General features: G+C 39.3%; 1 protein-coding gene across 1 annotated transcript in view; it reads left to right on the top strand.

Annotated features, from left to right (window-relative positions):
- Positions 1-5703: 5703 nt before the first annotated feature.
- metrn (meteorin, glial cell differentiation regulator) overlaps positions 5704-27849 on the top strand; it is a 43007-nt gene continuing 20861 nt past the window's right edge. Inside the window, exons 1-2 of the mRNA XM_073060766.1 lie at positions 5704-6039; positions 8734-9173. Coding sequence (XP_072916867.1) covers positions 5939-6039; positions 8734-9173 — 541 coding nt within the window. The 5' untranslated portion in view covers positions 5704-5938. The remainder of the gene's footprint in view (positions 6040-8733; positions 9174-27849) is intronic.

Raw genomic sequence — 27849 nt, 5'->3', positions numbered from 1 at the left:
GATGCGCCTTTGATGAATGGATTAATGCTGCAGTTCTTCATACAAGAAGGTTATTTATACCATCATTGTTATACAGTTATTGGTGCTAGGTATGGTGTTGGTAGTGCAATGGATGCCAGCAGACAATTACAGTTCTTAGTTCTTTAATGAGTTTCTGCTTGTGCATGAAGATTATGTAACATTGATTAAATAAGCTTAAACAGATGCTTGGGAAGTACTATAACTTTTATATGTATTCAGATCAAAATTGAAAACTTCAACAATAGGTTGAAATCAAAATCCAATGCAAATCTATTGTTAACTCTATTGTTTGAAGTTCAGCATTTCTGTAATACTAATCAATAAATAGATCATTGTACCTGTTAACAATTGTGAAGGATAGACCAGCAGGATTTATAAAGATTAAAACATGATACACTGGTCAGGCGAGTAAAGTCAATAAGCTTTTGCAAATAAAGAAGTCAAACTTGTTTGAGAACATTTTTATTAGTCAATACATCTATAACAGCAAATAGTGGGTGGAACCCCTCCACAAATGATAAATAGATGTTCATGGCATTGCTTTAAAGAAGCACATGGAATAAGTGAATGCAGCCTTTGACATTTAATGGGGTGCAAACATTGCACTAGCAGTGCCAGTTCCATGTGTGTTTAATGGTAAGTGTTTTGGCACAGAGTACTTTATAAAATAAAAGGAAGTCAACAGTTGTCATGTTTTCCATGTTGTGCATTAAACTGGTGATGTTTTCTTGAAACTATTGTATAAATGTTATTACTGTCTTAATTTATTGAATGAAAAATAAACATGCAGCAAACAAAGCTTCCTTTTGCTGTGTGTTCTGGAATCAAAACTTATTTTTCCTGTATCGTGTTCAACAAAAATAACACAATAGTTTTGTGACTTTGTCAATTCAAAATTCATCAAATAGCTAGTTGCTTTTCTACTGGCCTCCAAATGGCAGGGTTGAACATTAGAAGTAATCATTAGAACAGTGTAAGAACTTGTTTTGAAAGCTTTACATTTTGTAGTACAGTTAAGCACAAGAAAATTCACGTATTGGGTAAATACATAACAAATCTGTCATTGCCTCCAATCAGAAGCATATGATGGGTCTGAAAAATGGCATATACGGGGTTGGATGCACTAAGCACTTCCAGCAAATCATCATCTGACTTCTATCTTTTTAAATGTTAATCAATTTGAAATGTTTTTTCACCATTTTATGTTTCTACTTAAAAATAGTGCTACATGCTTTTGCAATGACTTCTTTGCAAGTTCTCTCTTTTGACAGTAAGTCACGTGATAATCCATTAGCTTTTTGAAGAAGGATTATATTACACTCAATAATAAGACCAGCTCTGTTTTATGCCATTGGCTCTAATAGGAAAGTAAGGAAGAAGGAAGCCTTTCTGCCCTCAGATTAATTCTACTGCAGTTTGCAAATTGGTTTACTTGAATGCCTTCTTACTGCTCTCCTTGTTCTTTATCACTTGCTGTATTTGCTAAACAAAATACCTCTATATCCAATTCAGTGTTAAGACTTGTAACATGCCAGTCATCTTAAGTATATACATTTTTAATTTCCACCATGCTTCCTTTAGGAAGGTGTTCTCTAACTACATTCCTAAATGGACAAGTTTATACATATACCTTTGTTCTAGATTTCTCCAACAGAGGAAAAGATATTAATTCATTTGTGCTACTAAGACTCTTTAAACATCTACAAAAGATCACTACTTCCAAACTTTACGCACTGTATTCCTCCTTTCCCCCCTCCTGGACTGTCATCTTCCCAAGTCAATGATTCAGGAACCAGAGCTGAACACAATATTTCAGCTGGCGTCTGCCCAAGTCTCTATGCACTAAAGCAGCACTTCCTTATCATTGTTTTACAACTACTTTTGTAGTTGTACAAAGTTGATTACTTTTTGTACTTGTACATCTGCTTATTGTGCTCTGTGTATAAAAGCAGGGGAGGCTCAGATTGTTCTGTTCCTTCACAGCTCCTCATCTCTGACCAGATAAAAATCATCCATCTTTTACTAAGTGACTGCATACCTCCCTACACCATCTCCTTCAGCAACAGGCAGGAGCCTTACCATTCATTTTATCTACACCTACCTCTTCATCTGTTGTCAGAAATTGAGGCATCTATGGGGATCTTGCACAAACATAATTTGCTACATTCCTGGTATTAGAAGACATTCTGTGGTGTCCTACTTACCAACTATTAACTATTTATGCCCAAAGATACCTCTAAATCCTTGTACATTATTATTCACAAACGTTTTTCCCATGTCAGTTGTTAACAGCTGTCTTTTGACAGGCCATTTTTTTGGACACAATTGTAGATGGTAGATAGGCTGGAGGTCTTAATTTTTGTATCTTGAATGCCACTGGTGTACTTGACGAAAAATATCAGAGGTACGATTTTTCCCCCAATTCTTTTCTTTGTACATTATTATTGCGCTGTCCTCAAAGACAAATCTAATTAAGATACCAGACTTCCTCATCACAAAACCATGCTGCTTATCCGCTGATTACTGTATTTAATGAACGACTATTATGAACTCAGGACGTTTGACAACGAAAGAGGAAAATATTTCCCTAGTTCTAAATGTTTAGGTTGACTCCAATCGCGTTAAGTGCCTAATCCAGACCTTCAGACCCTTTGCAGTTTCCAATTATAGGATGCGCCTTCAACATCTTCTCTCCCTCCTTCAGAGTGCTCGATAATCAATCACGGGAAGGTTGGCTTTTTTAATGTTAGTAGCAGGGCCGAAACATCTGCTATCTACTAACAATAAAAACATTCAAAGGCAAGTTTAATAAGACCCCAGGAGGCCCATCAAACTGCCTGGGCACTTTTGAAATGCAGAGTTCCACAGTGTTAGAGTTATACTGCACCTCTTGTAAATTCAGATCAATTATGAGGTGGCCTCCTACGGAAAATCTCAAATTCTTTGCTCTAGTCTGCTTTGGAAGGTTGCCCCCCAACATTAGTGGCGACTTTATGTTGCTCCTTGCCCAAACCGTTCATCTTCTGTAAGATGTAACTAGAATGCTCGACCGCAGGATCATTTACTAAACTGATTTTACCTAGATGTTCAGGTGCAGTTTTAATTTATAATGCTTTTATGTTTGACTAACGGTTACGCCGTATATCGCATATGACACATTGCGTGCCATACAGTGTTGAAATGATCTATTTAGTTTGTCACCCCGTGAAAGTGGAAGCGACAAGAGCGGGTGTTCGTAACCGGCCCTTTGCTCCGTCTTGTGTTATCCCGTTTACGGATGAGTGGGAGGCAATTATGCGGGAACGCGGGTACTGGTATACCGAATCACGCTACTTGGTCTAGAGCTGAGAGAAAGGAACGAATAATTATGGTTGTAATCCTTCTCAGACAAGTAATACCTTTGTTCCGCTTATCTGGAAATGTTTCCATACAGAAAATAGTGCAAAAAGCCTGAAGTTCGTTTAGACAATAGACGGACCGATTATAATTTATTGACTATTCAACTCAATGAACAGCGCTCATTTTGGCGGGATATGTTAAGTAGGGTCAGCCCTTGAAGTCTGGCGCTTGATAAACTGTAGGCGGTATTGAAACCGCTCTCCTTACCTCGCCACCACAACCATCACGGTTCACGGATTAGTCTCTGTGTGTGACTGGCATCCACCGATTTATTTGGACCGCTGACAAGTAATAATTCAACGAATTCATCTTGGTGATGCAGAACAGCCCCTGGTGCTCGACTGAGATGCAGAACACTATTGGAAACGTTTATTCTTTGATACAGTGAACACAGAGAGCGAGAAACACGACCTGTTGCTTAGTGGGAATTGCAATGCGTCTTGGATCGTTTGCCACTGTAGGGCAAGATGCTTAAAATATCTGCATTAATACCCCTAACCATGGCAGGGCGGGCAAAACAGGGGTTCGTCATAACACCAAAGATGAAGTAGGAAGGGATGACCCTGAGGTACTATGGCAGCCTGTTGGGAGAGACTGGCCCAAACTGGGTTTACACAGCAGATTTCAGTTCTCCGTCTGCATACATCAGACTATCAATGATTGCGGAATGCGTGGCTCTCAATGCATCGCTGTTGAACAATCCGCGAGGAGTTACTGGGGTTACATTGCCACTGAGAGATGCTAGACGTGTTGCTGGTCATCTTCTCTCAGTCAGCAATTTGCATCGAACTCCGCCCGTCTGTCATCTGGCATTGTCAGTGGAATTCTGCTCTTTATTTGAAATTTTGGCGGGCAATACAACTATTTTCGATTTGTATAAAGCCTGCAACAGTTTTATTTTCTTTCAAACCATAATGTATACATGAATGTATTAATGCACGAGCAGGATGAAGTGAAGGGCGCCAAGAATACTAAATGTCCTTATGGAAACTTTAAAAGGGCGGACAAAAGGGAATTCACATTTTCTTTACCAATATTTGCCATATACTACTGGATAATCTGCCATCGTTGCAGTTTCTTCAAATTCATTTACTGGTATATATCACTAGGGGGGGAAAAAAAGCGTTCTTTTCTTGAAAGATTGGGACAACTTGCAATGTAATTTCTAAGCTGAGTATATGTTGGAGAAGTTAGGGGCAATTCACGATATTATTTATTTAAAGCCGAAACGCTTGCTGGAGTTTAAATTCAATTACACAGAGAAGCCTACTTCTCATTTACTCGGCTGGTTTGCTAAAATATTCAGCGAACAATAATATTTCACTCTTCTGCCTACATTTAACCTTTTTAAAGTTTAAGGTCTCCACATGTGTATGTTGCACATTTTATGTTTATCTCAGACTTAGAAGATATGCATAATACCGAATAAAAATTACACTACACTAAAATGGTAGCAGCTTTCCAAAGAATGTCCGCTAAATTTGACTGCAGTGTTTTTGAGATTATTTTGAAAAATGATCAGTATAAGTGATTCCTTGGTCGGTGTAAAGGCAGCAAACTGTCTTCTTTAAAAGCGTTAGCATGGGAAAACGGGGTTTTTATATATAAATGCCCGTTTCAGTTTGATCACCGACTATCAGGTGTAAAAAGGAAAAATATGCAATGATTACTTGGAAAAGCATGTCACGTTAAACTTCGAATACTGAGCTCTGCAACGTGATGTCGCGTAGATTTACGATAGATCAAAATTGGAGTAATTTATGTGTAATCTTCTGAAGATACTTTAATATTTTGGTATTCGATATAAGGCGAGATTCCGTTGACGGAATGGAATTTACATATGAATTTTATTAGCTACTTCTTCAAGCTACAACAAGCATTGTGCCCGAAGCATATTTGTTAATGTAAAAAAAAATCTAGATATTATTAGAGGTTATTTTCTGGGAAGCAGATATGGCACCCAAAGAATCTTCCTTAGAGAATAATACCTTTGCAGACTTCAGAAATAGATGAGTCGGAATTTGTTCAATGTAGCTGATATGGCATTAAAATGATTTTAAAGAACTTGATCTCTGCGAATTTTTTTTTTACCCTGAAAGAAACTCGTTCTAAGGGGCGATCTAAGTCTACGACATTGCCCTTTTAAAAATCCATGTGAGCGCCGCCGGTGACGTCACGCATAGGGGCGTGTCTCCGGTAAAACCTGCTTCGCCCGCTAATAGGCTGTCAGCAGCAAAAGACTGCCACCTTTGCGGGTTGATTGGCCAGGAAGGTCCGGACACGGGAACAAAAGTTAACAGGCGCTGCAGTCTGGTCAGTGTATGTCAGTGAAAGAGGGTTGACCCTGAGGAATGAGAGGACAGTGAAAGGTCGGGACGGGCAGAGCGCAGCCTATTTCTCCAGCGGAATATCAAGTATGCCCGCGTTTTGCTGTGGGATTCACCACCTTTCTCTCTGGTTATCTCTTCTTATAAGTTTTCCAGTTGTTTAACTCAGGATTACGTTTCTGGGCTTGAAGATGACTTTGATCACTCCTTTTGCACTTTGGACTTTTCTACTGTCCCTGCTGAAAACGGGCTATTCCAATTACTCTGTAGATCAATGCAATTGGAAAGGAAGGTATGGGGCTATTTTATTAATTTACCACAATGTGAATCAGTTGGAATATCCGATTTTATTGGGATGTTTCATTAAGAGTCGCGAACGGGACAAAAAGTTGCTTTGAAGTTCTTTAGAAACTGCGCCCCCTGCTATCAGCGTAAACTTCTCAACCATGTTTGCGGAACCCCTTGTTAGTGGTTATATCAAATTAATAAGTTTTTAACTGTTTTTCTGTGTCACGAGAAATGAAATGATCTCTGAGAAAGTACGCACACTCCTCCAGAGTTCCTTACATGGACCGCGTTTGAAAATAATAACAAGGAGTCAAATATCGCCAGCGTTATTAATGCTTCGTGTATTCCTGCGGTAAACTGTTACCGATCACCTTCAACCTGATGAGATGTGTCAGGGAATTGCACGTCTGTCTGGATTGTATCAGATGTTGCTAAGAAAAGTTTGGCTTCCATTAAACGATTGTTGGATGTTACTCCCCCACATTCCTACCTTGTCAGTTCTCGATGCTATTTGTTCACATTGCTCGAAACAGACGGGCTTTTGTATCAATATAGAACTTTATAATGTCGAAAACAACTTTGCATATTGTTTGAGCTCAGCGTGAGGGTCCTGAACTCGACTAGGATTATTGTTTTCGACCATTTGTGGCGAAGCACGACGTTGTATTAAAATTGGAACCCTTTGTTATATATTTGGCGCGCACTCTTATTGTTACAATTGTCTTTTCGATTAAGTGCAGCGATGCGCTTGACAGCAGTGGAATCCCACGCAATCTGTCCTCTCTCTCCCGATCGTAGGACAGACTCCCCACTTTATTCGTGCTATAAATTTAATTTGTTCAAAAAATATCCACTATGCGGTGGATAGTGATGCGGTGGCGCACATTTGGGTGTTGAGTTAAAGACACCAGATTAAAACCTGTGGGGAGGTGGGTTCCTCTTGGCTATATTGATTATTCTATTTAACTGTTTGTCTTGAGTTCCTCGAGTTTCGATGGTGAGCTCCGTTCATCGGGGAATAGGATCTTAAGGAACGGTCATATAGTTCGGACTGCGAAATAGATAGTGCTGATTTAGATGTGAACATATTTTAAGCCTATTGCGTTTTTATCTCTTTGAACGGCCCAAAGCAACAACTGCAGGTGGAATCGATGATTTGCATCAATAAAGGTTTCCATAGTTGTTTCGACAGAAGATCAATTAAACATCGAAAGCTGGGGAAAGATTGGATGGAAGTTTGCAATTCATGGAGCGGGTGGGAAGTCAGCAGAGGTCGTTCCGTCCCTCTAGTCAATGCCGACTCTTATTAACAAACATGTCGCTTCGCACCTCTCTCTCCCATGGCCCTGTAGTTATTCTTTCTCGAGTCCCACCTAATTGTAGAGATCGGGTTTCCATCATCCCTGGAGATAGTGAGCTCCGAGTGGCTATTTTTCCGTGTGTCTTTTATATTTGCCCGTAACTCGGTTTCCCAGGTACTGGTGGGAACAACTAACTCTATCTTGGATATCAAGGGTCTGTACACCTGCTAGATGTCCTCTTAGTTCTTTCTCCAAGGAGAGAGATTTCAACATTTCCAGTTGAACTCTACGGCTGAAATCCCTCTCCCTAGAAACATTCCATTATTTTATCTGCACTCCTCTCCAGCACTTTCGCATACACGATCAGAATAGAATGTAATATTCCATATTGTGTTGGGCAGTGCTTGTGATAGGTTCATTGCAAGTTCCCTGCTTTTGTATCCTGTGCATTTATACTACCTGGGATCTGGTTTAGTTAACAATCATTCTATGAATCACGTTCGATATAGACTCGCACGGCCTCTAAAACAAGTGAGTTTACACTGTCTCCTGCCCTTTTGCAGAACGAAGATCACTTCACATTTCCGTAAATTTCACCCGCCACTAAAGCCATTCATCCTTTATTCTTGCAATAATTTTCTACGCTTTCCATTATCTACAGAATTCCCAAGTTCCGCGTGATCCGTAGATCGAAGTCAATAATAATAACAAATTAGGAGTCACGGTGATCCCCCAGTTTTCCATTCCGCTCCAATTTCTGCCTTGATTTCCTGCCCACTCTATCAACTCTTATTAAAGAAAACAGTTAAAGTACAGAAATGTTGGGAACATGCCGTTAAATGGCCTGAAATGTTTCAGTTCTCCTTTCAATGGACTAAACTTGAAGTCTGCAAGGGATGAGGAAAGAGCAGGATAGCACCGCCAGGAAGGACGAAAGGTACTTATTTTTGGGGATTGTAATCAATTCCCATGGTCGCAGATAGAAGCATTCATAGTGTGAATGCCTGCACTCAGGAATCAAAAACTAGAGGGCAGGGGTTTAAAGTGAGAGGGAGAGATTTAATGTCAACGCGAAGGGCAACTTCCTCCCGGAGGGCGTTCGGTTATGTGGAATGGTCTGTCAGAGGATGTAGTTGAAGCAGGTATATTATCAACATTTAAGACACTAGGATAGGAAAAGTTTAGAAGAATATCGGTCAAACGCGTGTATTTGGGACGAGCTAAGATCTTGGCGGGTATTGACCGGGTGGGCCGAAGGGCCAGTTTCCATGCTGTATGATTCCATGAATAATAGTGGGACACATAATTAATTATGCTTCCACCGTGTTGGACGGTAGCTGATGTGTAGAAGTGTTTTTTTTCCCCCCTCTCATTGACATGCTTGTGTTCTGCCGCAGTGGCCTGTCCCTGGAGCCCGGGAGCGTGGAGCAGATCTTCCTTCACTGTGCCGAAGGGGACGTGGAATGGCTGTACCCAGTGGGAGCGCTGCGACTGAGCCTCTCTCCCCGGCTTCCGTCGGGGCCAGCCTCGTCAACGACCCGAGGTAACTTCGGTCGCATCACGGCGTGCATTAAACCGGCCGAGAACTTTCGGGGGGCGCAGATCTACCTGGAGCAGGGTGCAGAACTGCAGCTGCTGGTCCGAGATCGGCAGGGAGACGAGGAGGAGGAGGGAGCCGAGCCCAAAGTTCATTGCTTCAGTCGCATGGCCGGCGAGAGGGTGGCGCTCTTCATCCAATCCACACTGCAGCGGGACATCAGTCGCAGGATTGCTGCCTTTAAATACGACCTCCGCGGAGACTGGAGTTCCGGGGCACTGCTCCCACAACAGGCTGAAAGTAAGGCGCCTTGCTTTCAAGTAGATGTGTTGGATTGACCCTAGTGGGGATCTTGGTACCTGTCATTAAAGCAGCGGTTTACTCTGTCCTCCCAAACCTCCTGTCATTTTATAAGGAGCCTGGCAATTAAATCGCTCGACCCTCTTATCTATAAAACTGTCAACAACTACAGAGAATTTTCAGAGTCCAGTGGTGAGGCGGTGACCCTTTTATAGAAAGTGAAACATTCTGCATTATCCTGTGATCTTGTAGTTCTTAGGACTGTTGAGGTATTCGCTGCTATAGTTACTTTAGGGAAAACAGGAGAACTTCAGATCTGGTAGAACCAATGAACTGTTGTTGATTGTGTATTGTACATTACATGGGAGGTTAAGACAAAAGAACAAATGTAATAACAGAAGTCAGGGATAATAAACTTGATTCTGATTCTGAATATGGAGTCAGATTAAACCAGTGAGCACCTGCTCTGCCATTCAATAAGGTCATGGCTGATCCAATGTTGACTTCAACAATACTTTCCTGCCACTGACATCCATAGATTAGACAGCCAGCCTCCCTCTTGAACATAATCAAGGACTCTGCCTCCAAAGATCTCTGGAGCAAATGACCAGGAGATTCATAACCCTCAGAAGTTCCTACTTACTTTTATCTTAAATAGATGATCACTTTATTTTGAAACAATCCCCCAAATTCCAGCTAGATACCCCCACTAGGGAGGAAATTCTCTTGGTATCTACTCAATTAATGCCCCTCAGAATCTTACATCTCCCCTCATTGAGCTCTAATGAGTGGAGACTCAACCTCTCATCACACGCATCAATCCAGTAAACCCCTCACAGTGTTGTTTCTGATGATATTATTCTTTAATGGGGTAAACTAAACTGCATGCAGTACTCCTCATATGGTGTCAGCAGGGCCTGTAAACCTGCAACAAAACTTTTCTGCTTTTATACTCACCCTTGCAATACATACCAGCAATCTATCATCTTTCTTAACTACTTGCTGTACCTGCACACTAACATTTTGTTTCATGTATCAGGAGCCTTAGATGGGTTTGTCTCAAAATATTTTGGAGTTACTAAAATAATGTTATTTTTCTTTATTTAATTCCAAAGTGAATAAGCTCACATTTTCACCATCTACCTGCCTGCCCACTCACCTCACCTGTCTATATCCCCTTTCAAACTCTCTATGTTCTCACAGCCTAATAACCCACTTATTTTGTATCATCACTAATGTGGCTATAGTGCCTTCAGTCCTTCATCCAAGTTGTCCATATAGGAAGTAAAAAGCTGATGACCCCAATTTGATCCTATGGTACCCAATCCACTAGTTACTGATGACTATTATAAAAGTGCCACATTATCCTGACTTATGTTAGTCAATCCCTGATCAATGCCAGAATAATACCCCTAATGCCTTGAGCTCTTTCAGGTGGCCTTCTGGAAATTTAAATGCCTTCTAGAAATCTAAATGCAGTACACCCTTTGCCTTCCCTCCTTGTTACATTCTCAAAATATTCTAGTAAATTGCTCAAAACCATTTCACTTTTATAAGATCACTGATCTGCTTGATTGTCTTATAATTTTCTAAAAATGCTGCTATTATCTATTTAATAATTGTTCCAATATTTCTCAATAGTAAATATTAGACCTACTGGCCAATAGTTTCCTGGTTTGTCTTTCTCTCTCATATAACAGTGTTACATTTTCAGTTTTTCAATCTTCTAGGACTTCTCTAGGGAATTTTGGTAGACGGCAATTAACATAACTATTACCTTCTTCAGTTTCTTCCATTGAAACCCTAGGATGCAGGCCACCAGGTCCAGTGAGTTGTGTTGGTCTTTAGACATTAGTTTGCCTGGTATTTTTTTACCCAATGATGGAGATTTTTTTGCTTCTCCTTCTTTGTAGCCCTTTGATTGATTATTGTTCTGTGGGTGTTTTTAATTCAGTTTATGGTGAAGCTCAATTCAAATTAATTTAGAACCTTTGACATTTTTTTCCCCCTAGTCTCTTCTAAGGGACCAATGTTTATAGACCAGTGTGGGGTAGTTACGCAATTTTCTTTTTGTAAAACATAGATTGTTGGCTCAGTCTTGTTTAATCAATAATGAAGTGTATCTATCATTCATGAAGTAAACCACCTTGCATAAAAAGAGAATGCTAGGATGCATTCATCAACATCTGAAAGGAATGATGTTGCAAGCATTCATAACGGTCTCATTAAAGTGTTCATGAATTTGATGATATTTGGAGAATTCTCCCAGTTAGGTTCATGATTTAACAGTAGTAGACTCGTTTTCCACATTGTGGGAGGACAGTGGGGGTATGGGAAGTGGAAGGCAGAAGTTCACAGGTGCAGAGGAGAAACTGAATTGAAAAGTAGTTTTGTTAAGTAGAATGGAAGAAGAAAACATTTGGAGAGAAATAAACAGTCAACATTTCAGTTTGAAACAAGGGCCTCAACCCAAAATGTCAACTGTTTATCCCTCTCCATAGATGCTGCCTGACCTGTTGAGTTCCTTCAGAATTTTGTGTGTGTTGCTCTGGATTTCCAGTATCAGCAGAAGTCACGGTTGAATCAGCAGAACTGTTGTGTTTGTCTTTCCTGTGACCTCTTACTTGCTTGTTCTGATTCCCTGTAGAATGGAAGGCAAAAATAAAAAAAGGAATTCTGGAAGTCTAAAATAGAAACAAAGTACTTGTTAGGTCAGACAGACATCTTTGAGTTAAACATTAACATTAATTTTCCCCATAGATTTAGCCTGAGTTTTTTTCCAGTATTTTCTGTTTTAACTTGAAATTTAAGCTCTTCGGGTCAAAGTTATCAACAATTCTTGGCTGAGTTGCTTTTAGAAGCAAAAACAACATCATGAAACCATTGTGTTAGGAACAAACTCCAGTTCACCCCTGGAGAGTATTTAAAGTTGTGAGTTAAATAATGCATTCTATTGGTTACATTTGCCATGCCATTACAATGCTACGAAGTTTTGTGTATTCATTAACTTGAGAAATAGAAATATTTCTCAAAAGGCATTGTAAAATTCGTAAAAATGAGGTCTGAGTCAATTTGATTTAAAACTACTTTAAAGACTAAACATGACAGAAAACTTGGCAGTAATAGTTTGTGTGGCCTGTGATTATTATTTTATGCACTGAGTCACACTAGCTGTTTTCATGTTGTATTATGTATAATTAGAGGTTAAAATCTTCAACTGTTCACTGAAGCCCAATGGGCTCAGCCAGGAACATCTGGACACCAACTTGAAGATGGGGAGTTCTGACATTTATATTTCCCCACAGTTTGGTTTTTACATGGCTCACACACACAGAATTCTCTAAGAACAAGTTCAAGGATGGAAGAAAAATGCAGGTGGATTGAGGGTCAAGAATGCTCTTGTGTTAATAACCTCCAATAGCACCTTTGTGGTGGTACAGACAAAAGCCCAGTGTGTTGAGCCCAGTGTAAGACTGTCGTTTATTCAGAAGCTTGAAAGATTAAGATTAGTATAGTTGCCATGGTGATTGTAAAGTATTTCGTCATGTTGCCCTAGTTTGTTTTTTTAAAATAATGCTCCATTAATATCGTTCTGGATTTTAATTTTAAAAGATAAAGGTAGAATAAATTTTATGGAGCAGATAATTTTAAATTTTCCTTAAAGTAGCTGAAATTCGAAATGCAAAGTGAGCATTGTTTTAAAATTCTAGGCTGTTTTGGACACTCAAAACAGACGCAATCTGAAGTGATGTGTGCGCAATTTTAAGTATAAAACTCCAAAACCTGTTTTGTCATGAAGTATTAAGAATCTTGATTGATTTGTAAAATCATCCTTTGTCAGTGTCATACAAAAAAAGTTGGAGGAACCTAGCTGGTCAGGGAAATGAAAAGTTGATGTTCTGGGCTAAACCCCTTTATTAGGATTGGAAAGAAAATGGGCAGAATGAAAGGGTAGGGAAGACCTGCAGCTGGCAGGTGATAGGTGAGTTCAGGTAAGAGGGTAAGGAAGGAAGGTGGCAAAGACAGAAAAAAGGAGTGATATGAGAAACTGGAAGGTGATAGGTGGAAGAGGCAAAGGACTAAAGAAGAAGGGGACAGTAGACCATGGAATAAATGGAAGGAGTTGGGGAACAGGAAGAAGGAAGGTGTAGATGATAGACAGGATGTGAGTATGCAGGAGGGACAAAGAAGCCAGGAAAAATAAAAGAGAGGGTAACATAGGGATTGGTTACCAAGATTTAGAGAGATGGCTATTAATGCCACCGGGTTGGAGACTACCAAGGCAGAATATGAGGTGTTGCTCCTCACATCTGTGTCTGGCCTCAACATGGTAGTATAAGAGGCTTTGCACAGACATGTCCGTGTGGGAATGGGAAGTAGAATTAAAATTGCTGAAAACTGAGAGATCCTGGCTGTTTTGGAGGATGGAGTGAAGATTCTCAATGAAGTGGTTCTTTTCCTCCAAATCTACGTTGAGTCTTATTGACATAAAGGATGGTGTGTCAGGGGCATTGTGGCTTTATAAGTGTATATAAGTATATTTTAAACAATGTATAGAGGACATCATCTCCCCACTATTAATATAATGTATTATGTTAGAGTCATAGAACACTACAGCACAGAAAAAGGTCCTTTGGGCCATCTAGACTATGCCAAACCATTAATCTGCCTGGTTTCTTTGACCTGCAACCAGACCATAGTCCTCCATGTGTGCTCCGGTCCTCAGCTTGTATTCTGTGGAGAAAAACATCGAAAGCAGTCATGATCTTTCTGGCTTCCCATTGTTTCCCCAATCTTTCCATGAAAGGCTATTAGGAAGCTGCAGCGAGGAGGTTGTACTCACAGAACTGGAAAATTTTGTGTTTATAGTTTACAGGTCCTTTGAAACAGGTAAGAGCAGTAATAATCCAGAAAATGGACCTGTTCATTCTCTTGCTCATTCAGCATATTGTGATTGCACAAGATATTTATTTTAAGATTTTGCCAACCTTTTTTTGGTAGTTCAACATCAAAATTATTATTTTTTTTTTTGCTTATAAACTATCTGGAAGCATTTTAACCTGGATGCTCCACTTTTCCACCTTTTGGCCATCTGCAGTAACTAGGCATTGTCTCGAAGGACTTGCCGAAGATGGTTGGTATGGGTTTACATACCTGAACTGATTCCAAAGGAATTTTATAAATGCAATGCGAACACTAGTTTCTGAGTTGTTTGTCCATTGCAATGCATCTTCTTCTCCTTGCCTCAGCATTTCTGCCATGCTGTGCACCATATTTGTATATTTGATATCAAACATTGTGGCGAAGATGGGTATGGAGTTCCTTTATTTACATTCTTCACTGCAAAAGATGCTGGGGCTCCATTGTATGCAACTAAACTTGGCCTTAAAACTCCAGTGATATTTTTTTCTGCAGCTTGCTTTATCCAGTAAGAATTTAGAAAAATAAATTAATCAAATTTTGGGCCCTGGCAGTTTGTAAAATGAAAACCATATGAGAGAACCTCTTTGTTTATATTATTTTCTCAAATATCCATCTATGTTGCACTTTAGCCTCAACAGAAGATCTGGGGATGGCACTGGTGCTGAGTGGAGTGCAATGGCTACACAACAAAATACTAAATTTCAGGGGAAATGAGTTCTGATGGGAACGACTGTAATTAGAAATTCCAGATTACTTATATAATATGTGAAACTAAAACTGTGTTTGTCCTCCTTTTACTCTCTGACATCCAAAATCCACAGAGAGAATTGTTGAAAAACTGAACTGTTCTATCAATAGAAAAAAATAGATTTTGAACTACTGTTTCAACAAGAATTTGTGAATAACTTTCATATCATTGTAAATGTTCATATCATCAGTATTACAGTGGAGTAAAAGGAAAAGAGGCATGAGAGAGGAGTTGGCTAGAGCAGCAATGGCTGGAATTTCTGGACACTATTTGGAAAGCACAGGATTATATACATACCAAGGAGGAAGATGTATTCTAAATGAAAGAAGACTGTTGTGGCTAACAAAAGAAGTCAAAGCCAGCCTAAAAGCAAAAGAGAGGGCATATGATAGAGCAACAATTAGTGGGAAGTTAGAAGATTGGGAAGCTTTTAAAAACCAACAAAAGCCAACTAAAAAAAATTATTAAAAAGGTAAAGATGGAATACAAAAGTAGGCTAGACAATAATATTAAAGAGGATACCAAAAGTTTTGTCAGATATATAAAGTGTTAAAGAGAGCCGAGAGTGGATATCAAGCTGCTAGAAAATGATTCTGGATTGGTAGTAATGGGAGACAAAAAAGTGGTGGATGAACTGAATAAGTATTTTGTATTTGTTGTCAATATGGAAGACACTAGCAGTGTGGTGGAAGTTCCAGGTGACAGGGGTTCATTAGGCTGCCATAACTAGAGAGAAGATTCTTTGGAAACTGATAGGTCTGAAGGTAGATATGTCACCTGGACCAGATGATATACACCCCAGGGTGCTGGAATGGTGGCTGAAGGGATTGTGGAGGCTTTGGTAATGATCTTTCAAGAATCACTAGATTTTGGAACAGTTCCAGAAGACTGGATAATTGCAAATGTTACTCTACTCTTCAAGAAGGGAGGGAGGCAGAATAAAGGAAACTATAGACCAATTAGTCTGATCTCAGTGGGTGGGAAGATGTTGGAGTTGATTATTAAGGATGAGGTCTTGGAAGCACATGATAAAATAGGCCATTGTCAGCATGGTTTCCTCAAGGGAAAACCTTGCTTGACAAATCTGTTGGAATTCTTTGAAGAAATAACAAGCAGGATAGACAATCAGTTGAAGTTGTGTACTTGGATTTTCAGGAGGCCTTTGACAAGGTGCCACACATGAGGCTGCTTAGCAAGCTACAAGCCCATGGTATTACAGGAAAGATTTTAGCGTGGATGGAGCAGTGGGTGACTGGCAGGAGGCAAAGAGTGGGTGTAAAGGGAACCTCTCCTGAATGTCAAATACGATGTTAGCATTCATTTCAAGAGAACATGAACATAAAAGCAAGGATGTAATGCTGAGACTTTATAAAGCACTGGTGAGGCCTCATTTGGAGTATTGTGTGCAGTTTTTAGCCCCTTATCTTAGAAAGGATGTGCTGAAACTGGAGACGGTTCAAGGGAGGTTTACGAAAATGATTCCAGGATTAAATGGCTTGTCATATGAAGAGTGTTTGATGGCTGTGGGTCTGTATTTTCTGGAATTCAGAAGAATGAACTATTGAAATCTATCAAATGGTGAAAGGCTCTGACAGAGTGGATGTGGAGAGGATGTTTCCTATGGTGGGAGACTCTAAGACCAAATGACACAGCCTCAGAATAGAGGGGCATCCCTTTAGAACAGAGATGAGGAGGAATTTCTTTAGCCAGAGAATGATAAATCTATTGAATTCTTTCCCACAGGCAGTTGTGGTGGCTAAGTCTTTAAGTATATTTAAAGCAGTGATTGATGGATTTTTAATTGGTCAGTGCATGAAGGGATATAGGGAGAAGGCAGGAGACTGGGGCTGAGAGGAAAATTGGATCAGCCATGATGAAATGGTGGAGCAGACTTGATGGGCCAAATGGTCTAATTCTGCACCTATATCTTGTTATCTTATGGTCTTATGGTAAACTGGACTGCTTGATGCACAAAAGTTTAAACAATCACTGGATCTCATCATTAATACAGTACCATCTTGTTCGGAACCCAAGAGTTGCTCTGTGTGAAATGGAGTTGTGGGAAAGAGATATTGGGTAAGTTCAGATATGCTGCATGAGAAGTACCAACCTAGAGCCTAACAATATTGCAACAAATTCTAGAAAAAATGATTGGGAATGGAGAACTATCTGTTTGATCTTTAAGCAAAGTTCAAAGTAAAATTTATTATCAGAGTACATGCATGTCATATACAACCCTCAGTCTTTTTCCTGTGGGCATGCTTATAGAACAGTAACTGTAACAGGATCAATGAACAACAAATAATAAATAGCAATAAATATGGAGTGCATGAAATAACAAAATCCTTAAAAGTGTCCTTAAAGTGAAACCATAGGTCCTAGCTCTAGTGTATGAAGATGTCATTAATAGATTAAAGCAGCTATTTGTTTGGGTGTCTGATGATCAATGGCATGGAAATGATTAAAATTGATGATTTATCAATAAAATAAGTGTACAGAAGAACAACTCAACTAAACACAAACAGACTTAATGGCATAACTAAGCAGACTGGGTAGTATCTGGAGAGGAAAACATGTCAATGACATTAAGGAATCACTTACAAGGAATATGAAAGGGAACTAAAAGTTTCTGCAAATATATATTAACAAATATTATTGAAGACAAATATAGCCCCATTACAGTCAGAAACAGGAAAATTTATAACAGTGAGATGGCACAGTAATGTAATACTTTGGTTCTGCCTTCATCCAGGAAGGCATACACAATGCTTATTGGATGTACGAAAGGAACACTGGCAAACCTATAATTGGTAGAGCAAGGGAGAATCAGTGGATATGATACTTTCAGATTTTCACCAGTCCCATCATTCAGTCCCACAAGAAGTTACTATGCACATGGGATGATGTAATGCCCTATATGGATTTAACATTATTGACAAATGGCAATCAACATATGAAAGAAGTGAGTATTTTGTGAGGTAGCAGTCAGTGATCTGGCTGATGGCTTATATTTGAAACAAGTAATATATGAATCTAGGACCAGAGGGGACAAGCTAAGGATCTGGGTGTCCCAGTGCACTAGTCACTGAAATCAAACCTACAGATGTAGCGAACAGTTACAAAGGCAAATATTATATTTAATTTCATTGCGAGAGATTTCTGAATTATGGTGCAAGGATTCTTGCTACAAACTGAGAATGCTGGGAGATCACCAGCTTTCTAATAAGGGTATACTCTGATGTAGTATATTTGAATTTACCCAGTATCCAGCTATGAAGAACTTCAATAATGGCGAAAAAAATTTAATTGTTGCATTTTCTGGTAGTGATAACCTTGCCTTAGCTACAATTTTGAATACTGGAATCCAAATTAGATTTGAAATGGAATTCAAAAACAGATGCACAGCATTACACCGCACTGCAGCTGAAGAATTTAAAAAAAAGATAATTTGTTTGTCAAGGAACATTATGGCTTTGATACAAGTCTTCCCCATAATGAATGTATGCAAATTGTGTTACAAGTACTCTCCTTGGATTAGGTAAATCTAGATTAGATGTGAATTTATCTGACAAAAAGTGTTGCATATTAGCTCCTGTTTTGAGTCAAATATGTCAATTAGCTCAATAAGAGAGGCTTGTTAGTGGAAGCAATATAACTCCCTTCATAATTATACTTCAACTCTTTGAGTTATCTTGTAGTAAAATAGTAGACTGAATTCATGCACCTTGAAACTCATTATCATCTGACTGCTTCATCACAGTGGAACAGAACGCTTTCAGTAAATTTTGCTTCATAAAGTATAGCTTAGAATGACTCTCAATCCTGAAACCAATGTAGCTGGGAATTATCTTTAATGTAGTAACTTGAGAATAACATTCACTAGTTATATTAGTTTATAACAATCATATTAAGATATGTGATCTTTACTAATTAGGGGTTTGTTGTAATATTTCATTTTTTTTATGTCCAGAGGTTTTATGTGAAGTTAATTTATATCTTGTTTTGGGAACCCCTCCCTGATTGGCAGAAACCACATAGAGAAAATTAAATGATCACTTCAGAGAATTTTTTTCCTCATTAATATAAATTTTGCTAATTGGTTAACAAGTCGATGAATGTAATGAATCTCTGGGACCCCAAAAACTCTTTATGGGATTGGTCTGTTGCTTTGTTTTAGCAGGGTAGGTAATTACTCGAAGTGCTAGGCACACAACGTGCAACATTTAGCCTTTATCTCCTTGATTTGTCTGTAGACATACCTACAGTTTCCAGCTTCAATGCTATATTGGCTAATGATATACCTAGGGAAGGAGGTATCTTGTAGCTGTATCATCCTTCCGTGTGTGATGTGACCTAGAAAGTCCAACATCATCCTCAGCTATCAACACTGCCTTGTCTCTCTAAGAGACCTGGGTGAAGTATTGAATAACTAGGGTAGCAAATTGTGGGGGCCTTAACTTTGCCTTAGGATAAACTGCTAGATTCAAGAGTCAACATTGTTGATTGTCATTTCCTGTAGATGTTTAAAGGAGAATGAAATAATTGTTGCTCTGGATCCAATGCAGCAGAAAAAACCCCACAAAAGATAAAGGACAGAACAATTTTTTTAAAAGCCCAATAAATACATAAGATAGCTGATATGTCCATAAAATGTCACCAAGCTGTACATAAGGGACTGACAACAAATAATAAAGTAATGGTTGATTTAGTGGGTGGAGGTGTTGATCAGCCTTACTGCTTGGGAAAGTAATTTTGAGTCTGGTGTTCTGATGGGAGTGGGACAAACAGTCCATCAGCAGGGTGGGTGGGATCCTTCATGATGGTACTAGCCCTTCTCCGTCACCTTTCTGTACATACGTCCTCGATGGCGGGTAGGCTGGTGCCAGTGACCTGTTTGACGTTGTAGAGCCTTCCTTTCTGCTGCAGTGTAGTTTCCGTACCAAGCAGCAATGCAGCTTGTCAGGGTGCTCTCTGTTGCATTTTTGTAGAATGACATGAGTATGGATGTGCAAAATCCAGCTCTCTTCAGCCCCAGAAAATAGAGGTATCGCTGAACTTTCTTGACTATATAGGATGGCTTTTGAGACCATGAGAGGCTGTGTCAAGAGATCAAGAACTCTCTTGACTCAACTAGAGAGCAAGGAGTTTCTTTTTATAAAAAGCTTTATATAGGTAGACATAGTGAGATTTCATCTGTAAACAGTTGTGGTCCATCAGAAGTAGATTTCCTGACCACTGTTTGGAAATTGTCATCACACCAACTACAAAATATAACAACCTTTACAGATATTATGCATCCCTTTGCTTTTTGAGATTTGTCTATGTAATGGTACAAAAGCTAATTTGTTAAAATAACTTAATTCTTGAGTTTTACAGTTCTAATGCACTTGTGAAATAAGAGATAAGCTTGAGTAATGCAAATTTGCCTCGCTATATTTTAAGCTGCTTCTTGTATAACCAATCTCCACATTTGTCCAATAATGAAAGAAGCTTTTGTGTTTTCAAATGTAAAACTTCTGCCTCCTTCAGTTCAACCTTTGAATAGGGTTCTCGTTCACCTCAGGTTTTTTTGTATATGGGAAAAAAGTCTCCATTTCACTCTAGTGGGGGCAAGGTTAAACTTTAGCGTATGGTTCATTTGTCTTTAACAATACCAAGCATGTGTCACATCCAAATGCCTCCCTTTTATTGTTTTTGTTTTGCTCTTAAAACTCAACAGCTGAGCTGCAATAATTTTATTCATGTTTCAAATTCATATTAAATATATATAGATGAGAAAATATGATTTCTAAAGAAGTGACATTTTAGTAACTAGACAAAGCATCAAGAATAATGTAGCTTGTATTATTAAAGAAATTAAGAGCCTGCAAAGAACAGATTTGTTGTTTGACTGAGCGATCTGTTACGTAGATTTATAGATGTAATTTCTTTCAGAAGGAAAGCAAGCTCCTTTTGGATATGAAGTTTTAGTTTGCTGCTATTGTTATCAAAAGAATAGACCCTTTAGCATTCCATATGGTGCAGTCTGGATTTTGAACATTAAGGGAATAAATAGTTAAACACTTGCCTAATTTTAAGTGACATCATAAAATCTAAGATCTTCAATGTGACTAGAAGCTGACTGAAAGCAAAAATTTTAGATCTATTGATTAGTATATCTGTATTTAGATACAGTTTTAAGTTGAGGATTGTTAGGGGATAGGGTGGAGTTCACTTGATTGCCAATCTCAAAACTCTTAACAAAACATTCACTGTATCTCTAATGTTAGTTAAGTGTCATATTTAGTAAAGAAAAGAACTGTGGGCAGTTGTTTTCATATGCATGAGTTTGTGAAAGTGAGGTGTATACTTTGAATGGAGCAGTATCAAAGCACAGGACAAAAGAATTAAATTTAAACCACCTGTGTATTGTTAACTTGGCAGAGTTGAGTTTCAGTACAGCTGGAACCCATACTCAACATGTGACCCATGTCACATGCTGTGTATGTGCAACATGGCAACAATTAACAACACATGGTGAATATGGTTTGGCCTGGAGATAAGTAACTTTGGAAATGTCAAGATTCTGCTCAAATGTTTCTTTTGACTAATTTGTCTGGTTAGAAATAAAAGACTGTCCCTAGAGGAGGTAGTAAACCACATAGTGGGTAAGTTTTGCTGACCTAAGCATAATTGGCTTGTCAAAAAATTTGGATGAAGAGCAGCATTTAAAAATGGTTGCTCTATCCATTTTGTATTTTTTCAATTGAATGTTAAAAGAAGTGGAATGAATCACAAACATAAATCTTTTTTTCAGCAAACAGTTAAATGCGCTGAGCGGCAATACTCTCTGCTACATTATTCTGACAGAACAGTGAACTCTGTAAAAAGTAGGGCGAGGGAGAAGGCGCAAATTAGATGATACCTCAATGTACATACTGAATGGCAGTGCAGGCTCGAAGGGCCAAATGGCCTACTCCTGCACCTATTTTCTATGTTTCTATGTACAACAATTGCCCAGTGAGTGATAAAGTTAAGTAAATATACAGAAATATTGAATCCCCTTCAAAATTTCTTGCAAGAGGTACTGGCTTACTTCTCAAGGGAATCAAATCTGTCATTTCCAGCATTGGTGCTGAATTTTTGCTGTCCATGAATTGAGTTACTAAAATCTGGCCCAGCCTGAATCTGAATTTCCTTGCAGGTTTTTGTTCTAGCTTCTTGCTCAATCCTGCTCGAGCTGACATCAGTATCAGAGTGATCAAAGATCATTTACCCTCCTTGCGTTCTGTGAATTCACTGTTGGAATAGTTCTTCCAAGCTTCTGTTCCATGCTGAGGAATCACAAAGTTGAAAGTTCACAAACCCCACGTCCACCTTTGCTCCTGTCATGTTAACAATAATTTTATGTAATTCTTTTGTAGTTGTTTTTCTTTAGCCATACAAACCTAATTAGGAATAGGTCTTTTGGGCCTTGTCACTCAATATGATCGAGGCTAACCATCTTTCTCCGTAGAATCATAAGTTCAAGAGATTCTGCAGACGCTGGAAATCCAGAATAACACATAGAAAATGCTGGAGGAACGCAGCAAGTAAGGCAGCATCAATGGAAAGGAATAAACAGCTGATTTTACAAAGACCTGCATAAGGTACCGATGAAGGGTCTCAGCCCGAAACATTGACTGTTTATTCCTTTCTATTGATTCTGCCTGACCTGCTGAGTTCCTCCAGAATTTTGTGTGTCTTTCTCAGTACGGTATTCCTTTTTCCTCGTAGCCCTTGATGCCTTAAATACAATGAGTAATTTAGATTCTGCAGTTCTCTGGGCAATTGAATGCCACATGTTCACCACCCTATGAGTGAAGAAATATCTCCTAGTCTCAGTCTTAAATTCCTTGCCCTTTAACCTGAAACCGTGACCTCTCATTTTAGACCCTGAGCTGGGGAAGGGACCTTCCTGCATCCAGTCTGTCAAAAATTTGTAAGTTTCAATTAGATCTCCCTTTGTTGTTCTGAACTCCGGTGAATACAAATCTAGTTAACGAAATCCCTTTCATATGACAGGCCCGTCCTCCCGGGAATCAGCCTGCTGAACTTTACTTACTACAGAAGGTGTGCAACTATAACCTTTATATGGTAAGGTTAAAAAAAACTACATACACTGCAGCAGGTGTGGTCTCATCTTGGCTGTGTACAACTGTCGAGCAAACCTCTTGCTACTGAGCTCACATTATTTTGCAGCAAAGACCATTACAATTTTAATTGTAATTTAATTACCATTACAATTTTCCCTTTAATTGCTTAATGCACCGGTGTATTGACTTTTAGTAACAAGAACACCAAAGCATCTAAGTCTCCTTGTACCTTGACACTTCCTCATCTAATATAGTATGCTGCCTTTCTATTTTTCCCTACTGAGGTGGATAACTTCATATTTATTCCCATTACATTGCATCTGCCAGGTTTTGGTTACTTGCTTGATCTAAGTCAATTAGAAGGCTGTTTGCTTCCACCTCACAGTTCACAAACCCACCCAGTCTGTAAAATTAAAAATATTACATTCTGTTCCCTTCTTCAAATGATTGTACATTGTGAGTGTTGAGGTGCAAAACACCTTTGGTACCCAGCTAGATGCTTCCTGCAACCAATTAAAGAGCCACTTATTCTACCCTGAGCCCTGCCAGTAAGGCAAATACAATTGGTTTTGGATTTAAATTCCCATTGGCAATATTGTGATTAATACTGTAGCATAGCAGCAAAGTATTTTTGGAAAATAAAGCATCCTTTTCATGAATGTAAATACCTAACTTATTGCAAACACGAGGAAGTCCGCAGATGCTGGAAATCCAAATCAGCACACACTAAATGCCAGGGGAACTCAGCAGGCCAGAGAGCATCCATGGAAAAGAGTAAACAGTCGACGTTTGGGGCCGAGACTCTTCATCAGGATCGAGCTGAGTCCTGATGAAGGGTCCCTGCCCAAAACATCGACTGTTTGCTCTTTTCTATGGATGCTGCCTGGCCTGCTGAGTTCCTTCCTCCAGCATTTTGTGTGTGTTACCTAAATTATTGAAGCAACACACACAAAATGCTGTGGTGAGAGCAGATGTGTGTGAAATGGGAGAGATGCGTTTGAGAGCAGAGTTGATGGTGGAGGAAGGGAAGCCCTTTTCTTTAAAAAAGGAAGACATCTCCTTCGTCCTGGAATGAAGAGCCTCATTCTGAGAGCAGATGCGGCGGAGATGGAGGAATTGTAAGAAGGAGATTTCATTTTTGCAAGAGGCAGGGTGAGAAGAGGAATAGTCCAGGTAGCTGTGAGAACACACAAAATGCTGGTGGAACGCAGCAGGCCAGGCAGCATCTATAGGAAGAAGTACAGTCGATGTTTCGGGCTGAGACGTTATTATTGAATTGGTTTTTATTAAAACACATGCTATGGAACTAAGATTCCGTCCAATAAAGTACTTACTGATATAGAATAATTTCAACTTTCTCCTTATGTTATTACTGTCTCCACTACTTAGTTGCTCCTCTTTTTAATAATAATTTCTAAACTCCTATTAAAGTGATATAAACTGAATGTGTTTCCATTTGTTTCTGTTGAAGCTTGGCTTTGTCTACTAATAACTGTAATTGTGTTTGTATTGCAAAGCTTTAGAGGTCCCCACCCAACTCTCACCACAATACTAATCTGTTAATTGTTCATCTACCTGCTCACTTAGTCACTGCAGGTGTTACACTCCAAGCCATTTTAAACAGCTCCAATCCAGCCCATTGTAAACGTATTATGGGCCTTGGCTTTGATTTAGTTGACATCTTGTTCAGTGAAGAATACTTTCAGCAACGAGCAGGGGTTCTGGCTGAGGTGCCTAACCAAAATTTGAAGACTAATTTTTCTTAAATGATCACACAAATTCAATGCACTAATCAAATAAAACTGGCTAATGTAAATTGGGATCACTGTATGTGACATGAAGTCTAGATGGGATGCAACCTTAGAAAATTAGCCTCCATAAGCACCTGTTGTTGAATTGTATGGGTGCTGATTTAGTTTGCACATTCCCTGTCATTTTTAGGTAGTGTATTATCCACCATATTAAGGGCAATTTGGAGGATCCTGCATCGGGTAGCCTCCAACCTGATGGCGTGCGACATGTCAGTCCATGGCCTCCTCTACTGCCGCGATGAGGCCACTCTCAGGTTGGAGGAGAGACACTTTATATTCCATCTGGGCAGCCTCCAACCTGATGGCATGAACATCAATTTCTCGAACTTCTGGTAACTGGTCCCCACTTCTCCTTCACCGTTCTCCATTCCCAGTTCCCTCTTTCACCTTATCTCTTCCCCCTTCCCTTTCTTCCATGGCCTTCTGTCCTCTCCTATCAGACTCCACCCTTTTCCACCCCTTTATCTCTTTCAACAATTGATTTCCCAGCTCTTTACTTCACCTCTCCACCTCTCCCAGTTTTACCTACCTACTACCTTGTACTTCTTCCTCTTGTCCCCCTCCTTCTTACTCTGACTTCTAATCTCTTTTTTTCCTCAGACCTGATAAAGGTCACGTCCCAGAGCATTGACGGTTTACTCCTTATCATAGAAGCTGCTTGTCCTGCTGGGTTCCTTCAGTATTTTATGTGTATTACAACATTAAGGGCAGTAGCGCATGATGCTTGCATGTGCCAGGTTAATGAAGATTATGAATTAATTATAACTGAGTTGATATCAATACTATTGGCAATGTACCTAATGCCATCTATTCAACTCACAGGATCAAGTGATTTGCAACAGTAGAATTTGCCCCTGTTTTTTTTCTTCCTCCCTTCCTTCTCTGTCAATATCAATATCTTGTAGTGTTGCTGGTGGATAATCTTGCTAGTTTTTTTTAAAAAATGGTACCTGTAAGTGTTGGTAGAAGTTCAACTTCTACGATTCATGGGCTGTGGTAGAAGTATGAATGAACAGTTTCTTGGTATCAGCCAAGTCTTATTGACCCCGATGCTGGAGGGAGGGGGTGCACTGCTGTGACCAATTAACTATGTTCAGCTTGATAATAATGACTGTCTGGAAATACTGCCACAATCAGCAACACTAAACTTGCTCCAATGTATTCTCTGCCTCTGAAATTCATTCCATCTCATTCAATGAGGCTGCTGTACAGCACATTTGGTGCTAGTGGCACGGAATAACCTGGCTCATAGTGGTTAGCAAATTCTTTTCCACTGCCTCAGCAAATACTTCAGAAATACTGTGTGCCTAATCCCACCAACGATCAGCTATGTTTTCTTGTAAGCTCCACAAGCCTCAAGAATGGTTTGAATAGTTATTTGGACTTTATTACAGGCATTTTTTTTTACAATGCAGCCCCAACAAGTGCAATGTACACACAGTGATCAATTTATTAGGTACCTTCCGTACCTAATAAAGTGGCCTGTGATTGTATGTCTGTGGGTTTCTACTACTGTAGCCTATTCACTTCAATGTTCGGCATGTTGTGTCAGTACATTAGTGTTGGCCTGTGTGATTATTTGAGTTACTGTGACCTTCCAGTCGGTTTGATCCAATCTAGCCATTCTCTTCTGACTTCTCTCATTAACAAGGTGTTTTTGTCTGGAGGAACTGCCATTCACTGGATTTAAAAAAAAATTCACACCATTCTCTGTAAGGTCTAGAGGCTGTTATGCATGATATCCCTGGAGATCAGCTGTTTCTGAGATACTCAAATCACCTCATCTGGCACCAACAATCATTTCACAGTCAAAGTAAACTATATTAGATTTCTTCCCCATTCTGATGTTTGATCTGAACAACAACTGAGCCTCGTGACCATGTCTGCATGCTTTTATGCACTGAGTTGCTGCCACATGATTGGCTGGTTAGATATTTGCATTAACAAACAAATGTAGAGGTGTATCGAATGAAGTGGCCACTGAATATATAATTTTTTTTAAACATGGCCATTTAATACTTTTGTATCAGATGTATTTTACTATCCACAGAATGGGCCAAAAATGGGCAATGTGGAACTTAATTCATTGTTGGACTGTACAGCATTGAACACTGCAATTCTTGTAAACCCTTTGCAGGGGAGGTCGGCTTGGACTTCAGCCTGCAGATGAAATTGAAGTATGTTCCCAGGATTGGAAAATTATAGCTGTGGAGAAGATGCTAGAGAGACTGAGGTTATTTTGAAATGCAGGAGTGAATTAAGGTGTATAAAATAGGAGTGAATTGAGGCTTGGATAGAGTAAATTGGAAAGACATATTACCCATGTCAACAGGGACAAGACCCAAGGGGATATCGATTTATTTTAATTGGTAGAGGGAATAGAGATGAGCTGAAATCTTGAAAGTGCGGTAGGTGTCTGAAACCTGCTGCTCAAGCCACCAACACTTATAGTTTGATGCGAACTTGAGCCAGGACCTGCAAGTCTACAGACTTGCTGTTGGGAATGAGCTTAAGGCTTGTTTTACTTTTTTGGCCTGTACATTGGACCAAGTATTGTCCAGTGCCATAAAGATTCCTTGACTCCGTTCTTTGAATTATAAAATTGAGGCCAAAATTTTTGTTGTCAGGTAAGTATACTTTGACTGCTGCATTTGAAGACTGTAAATGCAATGTAATCTCTCTGATATTTTTTCCTTTTGAAATTTATTGCAGTAGTTCATTGGGTGTTCCAGTTGATCCAAGATAATTTTTGAAGTTTACCTGATGCATAACAGTTTTCTAGATTAACTATTATTCTTTATTTCAAGAACCTATGCTCTAATTTATGAAAGCATCGTGTTAAAAATGCATTTTCCCTCCTCAATGGTTCAGTCAGCCTTAAGCCATCCGTCAAACAGAAGTTCTGAAAAAGTTTGAGGTGAGATCATAAAGCACAGCTGGAGGCAAAGCCCAGGTGTTTGATGGGGGTTGGAGATTAAACCTATTTCCACCTCTCCAAGCCTAACAAACTATCTGTGGCTATTAGCCCATGAAGGACAAAACCTGTTTAATTGCAAGCACATTTAACCATTAAAACAGTG

This window comes from Hemitrygon akajei, chromosome 11 (assembly GCF_048418815.1).
Source record: "Hemitrygon akajei chromosome 11, sHemAka1.3, whole genome shotgun sequence".
Taxonomy (NCBI): Eukaryota; Metazoa; Chordata; class Chondrichthyes; order Myliobatiformes; family Dasyatidae; genus Hemitrygon; species Hemitrygon akajei.
This window is presented reverse-complemented; position numbering and strand designations above follow the sequence as displayed.